The 13,936-nt window shown below is 45.0% G+C and overlaps 1 protein-coding gene across 7 annotated transcripts in view; it reads left to right on the top strand.

The window, feature by feature from the left end:
* Positions 1–13,936, top strand: part of WDR93 (WD repeat domain 93) — a 54,048-nt gene that overhangs the window by 30,530 nt on the left and 9,582 nt on the right. For 4 of the 7 annotated variants that reach the window (XM_006058211.4, XM_044932763.2, XM_044932764.2 and 1 more), the window contains exons 8-13: positions 1,855–1,939; positions 7,362–7,533; positions 8,691–8,761; positions 9,740–9,826; positions 11,072–11,191; positions 11,765–11,978. In XM_006058211.4, the coding sequence (XP_006058273.2) occupies positions 1,855–1,939; positions 7,362–7,533; positions 8,691–8,761; positions 9,740–9,826; positions 11,072–11,191; positions 11,765–11,978 (749 nt within the window). Of the gene's footprint in view, positions 1–1,854; positions 1,940–7,361; positions 7,534–8,690; positions 8,762–9,739; positions 9,827–11,071; positions 11,192–11,764; positions 11,979–13,936 lie in introns of those variants that run through there. The other 3 variants (XM_044932765.1, XM_025270996.2, XM_044932766.1) reach the window with 3 other exon arrangements.

Here is a 13,936-nt window from a genome sequence, read left to right as displayed (position 1 = left end):
CCTAGATAGCATATTCAAAAGCAGAGATATTACTTTGCCAACAAAGGTCTGTCTAGTCAAGACTATGGTTTTTCCTGTGGTCATGTCTGGATGTGAGAGTTGGACTCTGAAGAAAGCTGAGTGCCAAAGGATTGATCCTTTTGAACTGTGGTACTGGAGAAGACTCTTGAGAGTCCCTTGGACTGCAAGGACATCCAACCAGTCCATCCTAAAGGAGACCAGTCCTGGGTGTTCATTGGAAGGACTGATGCTGAGGCTGAAACTCCAGTACTTTGGCCACCTCATGCTAAGAGTTGACTCACTGGAAAAGACCCTGATGCTGGGAGGGATTGGGGGCAGGAGGAGAAGGGGATGACAGAGGATGAGATGGCTGGATGGCATCACCAACTCGATGCACATGAGTTTGGGTGAATTCCGGGAGTTGGTGATAGACAGGGAGGCCTGGCGTGCTGCGATTCATGGGGTCACAAAGAGTCAGACACAATTGAGGAACTGAACTGAACTGAACCAAGCACCAAGACCTTAGGAACTTCACAGCATAATATAGGCATTTAGTGCTGCTGCTGCTGCTAAGTCGCTTCAGTCGTGTCTGACTCGGTGCGACCCCATAGACGGCAGCCCAACAGGCTCCCCCGTCCCTGGGATTCTCCAGGCAAGAACACTGGAGTGGGTTGCCCTTTCCTTCTCCAATGCATGAAAGTGAAAAGTGAAAGTGAAGTTGCTCAGTCGTGTCCGACTCTTAGCAACCCCATGGACTGCAGCCTACCAGGCTCCTCCGTCCATGGGATTTTCCAGGCAAGAGTACTGGAGTGGGGTGCCATCGCCTTCTCCGATTTAGTGCTATAAACTTGCATCTAACTAATGCTTAAGTTGCTTCCTTCGAATTTTGATATTTTATGTTTTCATTTTTGAAAATACTTCCTAATTTGTGTTTTTTAACTTCTTTTTTGAAACCAGTGGACTATTTTTTGAAGCATGTTATTTAGTGTCCAAATACTTGAGATGTTCTAGATATCTTTCTTTTTTTTTTTTTTTTTTCTGGTTTCTAACTGAATTCTGTTGTGATCAGAGAACATACTTCATATAATTTGAAACCTTTCAAATTTATTAAGACTTGTTTTATGCCCCAAATATGGTTAATTCTGTTAAGTATTCTATGTGCACTTGAAAAGAACATGCAGTCGGTTGTCATTGGTCCAAGTTATTCAAGTCTTCTATAGCCTTACTGCTTTCCCCTCTATATTCTTATTGATTTTCTGTCTGCTTATCCTATCAATTATTGAGGGAAGACTGTTGAAATCTATGAGATTATAGATTTATTTCTGCTTTCACACTAAGAATTTTTGCTTCATGTATTTTGAAGCCCTGTTATTAGGTGCAAGAAACATTTAGAATTTTATATCCCCTTGAGAATTGACCATTTTATCTTTATTCAATGACCCTTTGATCTCTGGTAACATTTTTTGCTCAGAAATCTATATTGTCAGATATTAATATAGCCACCTCAGCTTTCTTTTGATTAGTTTATAAGATATACTTTTTATATACTTTTAAAAATCCTTATATGTAAGATAAGTTTCTTTTTGATAGCATATCATTAGGTCTTGCCTTTTTGATCCAATCTGTCAAACTCTACCTTTTAATTGGGGTGTTTAGGCCATTTAGGCCATTATATTTAATGTGATTTTTGGTGTATTTATGTCTAAATCTACCACTTTGCTGTTTAGTTTCTATTTTTCCACCTGTTTTTCTTTCTTTTTCTTCTTTTTTCACCTTCTTTTGAAATGAGTGTTTCTAATGATCCTGTTTTATCTCCTTTGTTGGCTTATTATCTGTGCTTTTTCCTTATTGTAGGATATGAACATTTCTTTTAGAGGAGATGTTAAGTTGAGTCTTCCAGTTCAAATAATGAAAATCAAACCACCCAAACCAATTACAGGTACGTATAATTCCATGAATACTGTCTTTCCTTTTGCCATTGATTTCTTAGTTTTTTCTTTCTCTTTCTCCACATTTTTCATTTATTAGCAGCAATATCTGATTTACAAGTCATAGGCTCTGGGACCTAAAGATTAAAAATATAAATGTTATAAGGATATAATTAACTAAAAGAATTGGGACATCAGGAGACACCTTTCCCCTAGTGCTGGTGGGGTTCACGCATTTCTACATTCCTGTGTTACTTCATTCACCAGTATTTGCTGAGGGCCGATAATGCACCAGGCACGAAGATGAGTCAGACACATCTCCCGTTCTCCAGAAGCTGCAGGTGAAAAAGGAAACCATCACAGTAGGATTCGATTAAGTGCAGCAGTGGGGGGACATCCAGGACCATACAAACATAGAGGAAGGAGTAACTAACTCTGCCTAGGGAATAGGCAGAGGGTTTTTCAGAAGGAACATTTGAGAAGGTTTTAAGAATTAAAACTGGGAGTTGGCTAAGAGGACCAGAGGGTAAGTCCACACTTTAGACAGAGGACATACAGTCTCTCCTCTCAATATTCACACGTGACCTTACAGATATACCTACAAGGATGCTGACTGCAGTGCTATTTACAGAGGCATAAGACTAGTGAGGTAAATCCGGTACACTCAGAGTACTTTGCAGCCATTAAAAACAAAGAGACAAATGCAAAAGACCAAGAATAGACAATTCACTGTCATAGAAGAACATGGTGATACGATTTCTCCATCAAGATTTATTACAAAGTCACAGGAATTAAAACAAGGTAGAAAAACAGATGAGTGAATAATAGATGGAAACATATATAAAATATAGAAATAGTTGATAGAATAGAGTAGATTTAAAGACTAGATGAAAAACACAGGACCGAGAGGGCGGGACAGAGTTAGGCCAAAATGGACCCTTGATATCTGATGAAGGTGGTGCTACAGAGCAGTGAATGGTCATTTCAGTAAGTGGTGCTGGTTGTCCATATGGCCCCTGCCTCACATGATATACAAAATTAAATTCCAGATGAATCATAAAAGTTAATATGAAAGAGAAAACAATAAAACTTTTAGAAAATAATATAAGGCAATATCTTTATCACCTCTGGGTAGGGAAAGACTTTTTAGACCAAAGACAAAAAGTACTTATGATAAGAAAAGTTGATAAGTCTGACTATATTAAAATTAAGGACTTCTAATCATCCAAGTACATCATTAACAGCATAAATGGGCATATTATGTATTGAGAGAAGGCATTTTCAAAACACATAAGACTTATGAATGGTCCATATCTAGACTCTATTAAGAATTCCTACATTTAGAATGATGAATAAAATGTGTAAAAGAAAAAAAAAAAAAGAATTCCTACAGATTGTTAGGAAAAAGACAGGTAATTTGGTATAAAATAGGTAAGAGATTATTCAAATGGCCAATAAACATATGAAAAGATGTTCAGCATAGTTAGTTATCAGGGAAAGGCAAATTAAAACCATAATGAGAAAAAAAAAACCATAATGAGATACCACTTAACACCTACCAGGATGGCTAAAACTAAAAGATATTGATTATACACAGATCTGCACACACACTGCAGGGTGTTTTTCTAACAAAAGGAGTAAGGAATAATGCTGCTAATAAAAAACAATGATGATACTGTTTAAAAATAAATAAATAAAAGATATTGACCATACCAAGTTGGTGAGGATGTGAAACAATCAAACCTCCCATACATAGATAGCAATGAAAATCAGTACAACCACCCTGGAAAACAATTTACTGTTAGTGTTAAAGAAAAGTTACATCCTCTGACCCAGCATTTACACTGGGTAACCAACCATATCAGTTTGTCTGGGACTAAGGGATTTCCCTGGATATGGGGCTTTTGGTGCCAAAACTAGGAAACTGCTGCACAAACCAGAATGAGTTAGTCACCCTGCTTCTAGATGTATACCTGATTGGCTTGAAAGTAAAGGTATTTCAGAAAGAATGTACAGTAATAATAATAATGGCATGATTTCCAATAACCGCAAACCATGAAACAACTGAAAATCCATCAACAAAAGAACATGTAAATAAACCTTAATATATGTATATATTTTCCACCCAATGGAATACTATACAGCAATGAAAAGGAACAAACCACAAATATACACAACAAAATGGATAAATCTCACAATATTAAGCAAAAGAGGGCACATATAGAATTGACACTGTACAATTCCACTGTGTAAAGCTCAAAAACCAGGCAAAATAAAGCTGTGGTGTTTAGATGCATATTTAGGTAGCATAAAAGTAACATAAATGTCATGAAGTGATTACCTAAAAGCCAAGAGAATGGCTGCTGTTTTTCTCAGGGGGTTATGACTGGAGCATGGCCCTTGGGAAGCTTTTAGCAGGGAGATGTGATAATCTGTTTCTTGACCTCAGGAGAGACAGATGTTTTCTTTAGCATAATTTATTAAGAGATATTTAAAGGAAAAGATATATTTTTATGCTCCTTTCTGAACGCATTATAGTTCACAACAAGGAAAGGGTTTAATGCAAATAAGCAACAAACAATGAAGAAGATCTATAGTACTGAAATAAAGAGATCTCCCAAGATATGTCATCAAATCAAAATGCAAAACAAACCAAAAAACAAAATGCAAGAGGTGTAGGGTATGACAGTAATTCTCAAACTTTAGCTGGATCAGACTCACTTGGAGGATTTATAAAAACCCAAATTGCTGGGCCCTACCCACAGCATTTCTGTTTCATTTCTAACTCTGCTGATCTGGGACCACATTTCAAGAACTGCTAGTTAATATATGGTAACAGGACTGGAAAAGGTCAGTTTTCATTCCAATCCCAAAGAAAGGCAATGCCAAACAATGCTCAAACTACCGCACAGTTGCACTCATCTCACACGCTAGTAAGGTAATGCTCAAAATTCTCCAAGCCAGGCTTCAGCAATATGTGAACCGTGAACTTCCAGATGTTCAAGCTGGTTTTAGAAAAGGCAGAGGAACCAGAGATCAAATTGCCAACATCTGCTGGATCATGGAAAAAGCAAGAGAGTTCCAGAAAAGCATCTATTTCTGCTTTATTGATTATGCCAAAGCCTTTGACTGTGTGGATCACAATAAACTGTGGAAAATTCTTCAAGAGATGGGAATACCAGACCACCTGATCTGCCTCTTGAGAAATTTGTATGCAGGTCAGGAAGCAACAGTTAGAACTGGACATGGAACAACAGACTGGTTCCAAATAGGAAAGGAGTACGTCAAGGCTGTATATTGTCACCCTGCTTATTTAACTTACATGCAGAGTACATCATAAGAAACGCTGGACTGGAAGAAACACAAGCTGGAATCAAGACTGCCGGGAGAAATATCAATCACCTCAGATACGCAGATGACACCACCCTTATGGCAGAAAGTGAAGAGCAACTTAAAAGCCTCTTGATGAAAGTGAAAGTGGAGAGTGAAAAAGTTGGCTTAAAGCTCAACATTCAGAAAACAAAGATCATGGCATCTGGTTCCATCACTTCATGGGAAATAGATGGGGAAACAGTGGAAACAGTGTCAGACTTTATTTTTTTGGTCTCCAAAATCACTGCAGATGGTGACTGCAGCCATGAAATTAAAAGATGCTTATTCCTTGGAAGGAAAGTTATGACCAACCTAGATAGCATATTCAAAAGCAGAGACATTACTTTGCCAACAAAGATTCGTCTAGTCAAGGCTATGGTTTTTCCTGTGGTCATGTATGGATGTGAGAGTTGGACTGTGAAGAAGGCTGAGCGCCGAAGAATTGATGCTTTTGAACTGTGGTGTTGGAGAAGACTCTTGAGAGTCCCTTGGACTGCAAGGAGATCCAACCAGTCCATTCTGAAGGAGATCAGCCCTGGGATTTCTTTGGAAGGACTGATGCTAAAGCTGAAACTCCAGTACTTTGGCCACCTCATGAGAAGAGTTGACTCATTGGAAAAGACTCTGATGCTGGGAGGGATTGGGGGCTAGAGGAGAAGGGGACGACAGAGGATGAGATGGCTGGATGGCATCACTGACTCGATGGACGTGAGTCTGAGTGAACTCCGGGAGTTGGTGATAGACAGGGAGGCCTGGCGTGCTGCGATTCATGGGGTCGCAAAGAGTCGGACACGACTGAGCGACTGAACTGAACTGAACTGAACATTTGTTTTAAAAAATACATACAAATGTACATGTAATACATATAATAATATATATTGTACTATATACATTATATAATGTAGTAATATGCTGCCATCTGGGGATTCTCTGAGGGCTCAGACAGTAGAGTCTAACTGCAGTGCAGGAGACCCGGATTTGATTCCCTGGGTCAGGAAGATTCCTTGGAGAAGGAAATGGCAACATACTCCATTATTCTTGCCTGGAGAATCCCATGGACAGAAGAGTTTGGTGGGCTACAGTCCAGGAGGTCGCAAAAGAGTCAGACACAACTGAGCAACTAACACACACTTGCTGCCTTCTGGAAGGGGTCTGTTTCTAGAAAGTTGTACAAGAAACTGATAACAATGGTTGCCTCTGGAGAAAGGGACTTGGGGCCCTGTGGGAGCTCCTGGGCACCTTCCAAAGAGTAAAAGAGTTCTGAAAATTAAGGTTCATGCCCAGAAAATAGATCGCCTAGGTTTACTGTAGGTGTGCATGCTCGGTCGCTCAGTCATGTTTGACTCTTTGTGACCCCATGGACTGTAGCCCACAAGGCTCCTCTGTCCAGGAGATTTCCCAGGAAAGAATACTGGCGTGGGTTGTCATTTCCTCCCCCAGGGGATTTTCCCAGCCCAGGGATCGAACCTGTGGCTCCTGCAGTGGCAGGTGGATTCTTTACCACTTGAGCCACCTGGGAAGTTCCCACTGTGGATTTAGGAGCGGATGAGAAAGAAGGAAATGAAAGGTTGTTGGGAAGGAGAATGATAAAAATGATTGGCAGAGAAAGGAGAATTTTTAAAGGAAGGCAGTTGGATCAGTGTAAGCAGAGGAGGAAGCTGGGATTGTGTATTGAGGGTCCTCAGTCACAGCTGCATAGTGCGAGTGACTGGAAGATTTGGGACTTTGCTGGGCTGGAGAGACAGCAATAGTGATCTATGGTCTCTAGTGACACTGTGACATTTCCCTGGCCTCTGGAGATTCCGTAGTCTGGAAACAGGAAACCACAGCAGGATGGAGATGGAGGAGTGGGAGGAGGCAGAGCAGCTGCCCTTCGCCTGTGCTCCGTGAGCCAGTGGGGTAGGAGGGAGGCCAGGGAGAAGGCTGAACACCTGGGCAGAGCAAGAACAGACTTCTGAGGAAGAGGGATTCTGCAGGAAACTGGGAAGCATAGAGGAGGAGGGAGAAACAGGAAGGACGACATCAGATGGTTTAACCAATGCTGGGATGTTTTCAACCTAGGTACCACATTTAAAAGCCCCCTGGAAGCCTTTGCAAAGATAGCGGGCTGCCGCGGGCTGGGCTCTGGGCAGAATCACTACATAAAGGCGAGCCAGTGGGAGAAGCGGGAGGCAATCTTAAGAGCCACCTACAAGAAGCTCCTGGATGGGGACTGGGAGCCTGAGCCGATCAGGTGAGCCTGGAGGTGGGAGGTGCGGGGGTGAGGCCAGAACGACCCCTCCCTGGGAGCTTCTCCTCCGTGGGCACATGCAGAAATCAACCCAAGGGCCTGAATTAATTCAGAGTCTCAAAGCTCTTGATGGTTTGGGGGACTTCTCTGAGAACTTCAGCAAAATCTTTTGAAAAGTTGGATGGCTTGTTTAAATATAATTAGAACAAAGGATGATAACATAGATTTAAAAGAAGGAATAGGCGTCTATGGAGATGAAAAGTAGAGTTTTAGAATTTTGGGGGGGGATGGGGGGCCATGCAGTACTACTTACAGGATCTCAGTTCCCTGACCAGGCCTTGAACCCAGATCATGGCAGTGAAAGCGCCAAATCCTAACCACTAGACCACCAGGGATTCCCTATTTTATAATTTTTTTGTATGATAGCATCTCCTTAAAAAAAAAATTGTTTTCCTGATTATCTAGACAACACAGATGATCCTAGAGAGGAAAACTAACCACTAATAACATTTTCCTCCACTTCCATCCAGTCTTTCTAAATGTAATATATTAATGTGTAATTGTTAAAACATGCTACTTCCTAATCTCAGTGAGCAGATAGGCCTCAGTGATTGTAAAACCTGAGCCTGAGTCCTTGAAGTATCTGGTGGAGCAGGTTCAGCAGCCACTCTCCTCACAACTATTGCAGGTCTCAGAACTGTTCTTGCTTCACATGGGGAGTGAAACCTCTCATCTTGCCATCATGTGGACCTGAATTTTCTCACTTTACACAAAGTCCCAGGGCTAGCTAGGCCCTAACAGAAACTAAAAAAAAAAATAAGTACCAACTTAGTGCACCCGGGATAGGAACATTTACATACTTCACCCAAGTCTGATCATGAAAGGGTCCTCCTCCAGGACAGGAATGGCTCTGCCCATACTGGGTGCTCTTCCTGGCCTGGGCGTAACTCCCACCACTCTGCCTGTCCAACCCTCACCAAACTCCAAGGGCCTGCACACACCAGGACCAGCACATAGAATATGATTCGCTTCATGGCCCTGAACGCCCTGGAAGGTCCTTCTGAACTACTCACTTCTGGTCTTAATATCAAGACGCTGCCAGCACTTCTCCTTGCCAAGGAGTCCGCCACGGCTCTGACCAGTGTCTCTTTCTTTCCCAGTATGGCTACGTTCTACTTCCTCCTTCCCAGTCGCGTAATCCCAATGCCCGCGGGAGTCAAGAGATCCCCAGGTAAAGGAAGGGGAAGCAGGTGGTCATCTGGGGGAATGCCCAGCAAGCCCTGCTAGAGAAGCTCTGCTCAGCACAGCCTGCCTGCTGGGAGGGAATGAGGTGGAAAGTGGGTCGCCAGCTGCAGCTTAATGGTTTCTAGTCGCACCTGTGACCCCTGAGACCAGATTCCTTGATGATGGACACTGGCGCCCTCTTCAGGGTGTGAGCTGCCACAGAGGACGGTGTGCACACATCCCGCCAGGCTGCTTCCGGATTTTTGTTGTTGTTCAGACTTTTAAGTCATGTCCGCCTATTTGCAACCCTATGAACTGCAGCATGCCAGGCTTCCCTGTCCTTCACCGTCTCCCGGAGTTTGCTCAAACTCACGTCCATTAAGTCAATGATGCCATCCAACCATCTCATCCTCTGTCACCCCCTTCTCCTGCCCTCAACCTTTCCCAGCATCAGGATCTTTTCCAATGATTGGTTCTTCGCATCAGGTAGCCAGAGTATTGGAGCTTCAGCTTTCGCATCAGTCCTTCCAATGAATATTCAGGGTTGATCTCCTTTAGGATTGACTGGTTTGATCTCCTTGCAGTCCAAGGTTCTCTGGCGAGTCTTCTCCAGCACCACAGTCCAAAAGCATCAATTCTTTGGCACTCAGCCTTTTTTATGGTCCACCTCTCTGGATATGAATTCCTTTCTGTAGAAAATGTTAGTTAGAACACTGACCGCCTAGTGGACAGGAATTTATCTAGAAGATGTGAAAGCAGCCGAGGGGTAGTAGTGACCATCGTCCCTGCACAGGAAGATGAGTTGGCTCCAGGAGAGCCCTCCTGGGGGTACCCAGCCCCTCAGCTGGTAGCTCACCCCTCAGTTGGGTGCTGCCCATTGGCACAAACCATTTCAAACTGACCTCCTCCTGGGCAAACCCCTCCACCCAAATCAAAGTCCACCCAGACTCCTTCCGTGACGCCCCTCTCCTCTCTTCTTTCCCAGGGCTAGCCTGTGTCCTTGGTGTACACTGGACCGATCATCACAACTTCTTCTTCTATTCACTTAACCGGACGCTGAAGGATAAAGTTGGTACTTTACTGCCGGGATGGGAGTCGCCTAAGCTCGGGGCTCTCAGATTGTGTCCTTCTTCAGCTTAGCCAAGAGCATGTGACTGACAGTCGCGTGGCTTTTAGGGGACCAGAGCTGTGCAGACAGAGTGGGTGGCTTGCTAGGTGTGGTGTGACCCCAAGGCTGTGTCTCTGAACTGTTGTGTTTCTTAAAGATGATGTCCATGGGGACAGAGCCCCGTCTGGTTTACAGGGCTCCTTAGGCAGTGAAGGTAAAAAAAGGGTGGCTTGGTTCCAGCATGTGTCTGCAATCAGTGTGGTTTCAGGCCAGTCACTTGATGCCCCAATCCCCTGTTTTCTCCTCCAAAGCAGAAAACCACTCAGTTACACCATCCTTATGTACTACACACATTAGTCGTGAATAGCAAAATCCAGTTTCTCTACTTGAAGGTTCTTTTGAAGTTGAAAGGCACTTAAGAAATATGAGTGGTGGTGGTTTGTTTTTGACAAACTCAGGGAGGCAGTTCCACAAGCAAATTCACTTTGTGTGAATTCCTTGAGCTAACACTATGCTGTCCTTCAGAGTTACACTCAGAAGTAGTGTTTAAAAACTCACAGAGGAAGAATTTCTCTCCTTCCATCCCTCTCCCAGGAAACCTGGCTTCTAATCTCCACTTCTGTACTGACTGGCTCTTGTGACTTTAGGCAAGTCACTTGCTTCTCTGCCTCATTCTGCTCATCTGTAAAATGCAGGTTCTAGTAGGACCCACCCCATAGGATCCTTGTGAGAATTAAATGAAATGAAGCCCATAAAGTGCCCGCTCTGGTGCTTAGCACCTAGTAAGTACTCTTTCAGTGTTCCTACTCATGCTCAGTCGCTCAGTCCTGTGGTACTCTTTTGCGATCCCATGGACTGTAGCCCTCCAGGCTCCTCTCTCCATGGGATTCTGCAGGAGAATACGGAGGTGGATTGCCATTTCCTTCTCCAGGGAATCTTTCCAATGCAGGGATCAAACCCATGTCTCCTGCTTGGCAGGGGGATTCCTTACCACTGACCCACCAGGGAAGCCCCAATCCCTGTTAACTGTAGTATAATACTCAAATAACTTGTTATATTATCCTGAGGAAGGAGACAGCATGGCACAGAGAGGAGAGAGATGGTGAGTCCAGACAGGCAGACCAGTCTGGGTCTCAGGTCGTCCGGGTGGCGGTGATGGGTGGGGGCGGGGGTCCGGGGGCGGCCTGGTGAGTGGCATCTCCCCTCTAGACCCCGAGGGCGTGTGGCCGTGCGCCGCGCCCATCGTGGTGTCTCAGCTCAGTCCCTGCTCTTCCTACCTGGTGCTGGCCTGTGAGGACGGCGTGCTCTCGCTCTGGGACCTGGCGCAAGGTAAGCCCCGCCCCGCCCCGCCCTCCCCCGCTGCGCCGCCGTTACACACCCTGACCTGCCCGGGTTAACACTTCCTCCCTTCCGCTCCAGTGCTGACTTGTCCTCTTTCTTGGGTTTGGTTCTTCCACATACTTAGAAGGGGTCCTCCTGAAGGGGGCTCCCTTCTCCCCGTGGGCGTTGGCTATGAATTCCTTTCTGTAGGAAATGTTAGTTAAAACACTGACAGCCTAGTGGACAGGATGCCTTCACTTCGAAGGATGCTCGCTGCCTGGGTTTTGTTTGGTTTTTCTTCTGGTTCTGCTGGGTCTTTATTGCAGCACACAGGCTTCTCTAGTTGTGGCGCGCGCGCTTAGTTGCCCCGCGGGCTCTGGGATCTTAGGTTCCCCAACCAGGGATCAAACCCCGCATCCTCTGCCTTGGAAGGTGGGTTCTTAGCCACTGGACCACCAGGGAAGCCCCTCAGTGCTTGGTTTTGCCTCCTGTCCCTCACACACTCGCTGGTCACAGACCTCGCACCCATGGCTGCCTCCCTCTGCCCCTTGCCTGACCTACTCGTGCCCTCCCTTCCTCCAGGACTCACTCTTGGAGTTGTTGCTCTTCCTGAAAAGTGCTTCTGCCAAAGCATCCACTTCCTGAAATACTTCCTAGTCCACAAAGGACAGAATGTGTATCCGGAGGGCTCAGTGAAATGCCACATGAAATGCGTGGTGCTGTGTACAGACGCGTCTCTCCATCTGGTGACAGCCTCGGGGATCCAGAACTCCACCATCAGTCTGCTGGTGGAGAGGTGGGTGGTTGGGGGGAGGACGGGGTACATGATCTGCCAGACATACTGCCCTATTTAATAGTAAGAAACTGAAACAACCTCTCAGACTAGAGTTCACTTTCCCTCTGGTCATCACTGTCTCAGTGAGCTTCTCAGAATTACTAAAGTCTTTTATTGGGTTGGCCGAAAAGTTCATTTGGGTTTATTTTCTGTATTTTATGGAAAAACCCAAATGAACTTTTTGGCCAACCCTATACATTCAGAGTGGAGAAGGAAATGGCAACCCACTCCAGTATTCTTGCCTGGAGAATCCCAGGGACAGAGGAGCCTAGTGGGCTGCTGTCTATGGGGTCGCACAGAGTCGGACACGACTGAAGTGACTTAGCAGCAGCAGCATACATTCAGAGAAGGTAATAGCAACCCACTCCAGTATTCTTGCCTGGAAAATCCCATGGGCGGAGGAGCCTGGTGGGCTGCAGTCCATGGAGTTGCTAAGAGTCGGACACGACTGAGCGACTTCACTTTCACTTTTCACTTTCATGCATTGGAGAAGGAAATGGCAACCCACTCCAGTGTTCTTGCCTGAAGAATCCTAGGGACGGGGGAGCCTGGTGGGCTGCTGTCTATTGGGTCACACACAGTCGGACACGACTAAAGCAACTTAGCAGCAGAAGCAGCATACATGTGGAGATATATATATGAGTTCTATGTATATAAATTGTGTGTTGGCACAAATGACATCTTTCCTATCCCACGTGACCAAGAAGAGGGTCGTTTTTGCCAAAATATTGTTTGTAGTCAGTTTCTTCAAAGGCCTCTTTTAAATTGTAAAATATTTTATGCATGCAAATAACCTGTATAGTATGCGTGAGGGTGTGTATTTAGCGTACATATGGGGCAGTGGTGGGAACTCCACTATCCCCATCACCAAGCTTAAGAAATAGATCATCTCCAATTCAGTTAAGGCTCTCTGTGTGCCTCTCCTGGATCACATCCTTCTCTCCTCCACTTCAAAAGTGGTTGTTGTTCAGTCACTAAATTGTGTCTAGCTCTCTACAACCCCACGGACTGCAGCGTGCCAGCCTTCTCTGTCTTTCACCATCTCTCAGAGTTTGCTCAAAGTCATGTCCATTGAGTCCATGATGCCATCCAACCATCTCATCCTCTGTTGTCCCCTTCTCCTCCTGCCCTCAATCTTTTCCAGCATCAGGGTCTTTTCCAATGAGTCAGCTTTTCACATTAGGTGGCCAAAGTATTGGAGCTTTGGCCTCAGCATCAGCCCTTCCAATGAATATTCAGGGTTGATTTTAATTATCTATTGCTGCATATAACAAACCACTCCACAATTTAGCGACTTAAGGAAATAGTCACCACTTAGCCTCTGATGCTGTAGGTCAGTACTTGGGGCTGGGCTCAGTTGGACAATCCCTGCTCTGGGCTTACCTTGACTCTCACAGATGCCCATGGGCAAGGGGCTGACTAGCGGGCTGGCAGCTGGTGGCCAAGGCACTCCTCTTTGCAGCCTCTCCTGCAGGCTGTCCCAGGCTCCTCAGTAAACCTCAGGGCTCCAGCCGCCGTCGAGGCTCACTGATGCTTTCCAAGCCCTGTGCGCTGCTTGTGTTACACTGGACACAGCTTGTCACCTGGCCACGCCCACATTTAAGCAGTGGAAAAGCAGACTCCACATTTTTCCCCTGATTTATTTATTTTTAATTGAAGGATAATTACAGTATTGTGTTGGTTTCTGCCATACGTCAACGTGGATCAGCCATAGGTATACATTTGTCCCCTCCCTCTTGAGCCTCCCTCTCACCTCCCATTCCATCCCACCCCTCTAGGTTGTCAAAGAGCCTCGGTTTGAGTTCCCTGAGTCATATAGCAAACTCCCAGTGGCTATCTATTTTACATAAGCTAGTGTATATGTGTCCATGCAAACCTCTCCATTCTCCTGCCCTTTCCTTCCCCAGCCTGTGTCACAA

Source organism: Bubalus bubalis, chromosome 20, assembly GCF_019923935.1.
Source record: "Bubalus bubalis isolate 160015118507 breed Murrah chromosome 20, NDDB_SH_1, whole genome shotgun sequence".
Lineage (NCBI taxonomy): Eukaryota > Metazoa > Chordata > Mammalia > Artiodactyla > Bovidae > Bubalus > Bubalus bubalis.
This window is presented reverse-complemented; position numbering and strand designations above follow the sequence as displayed.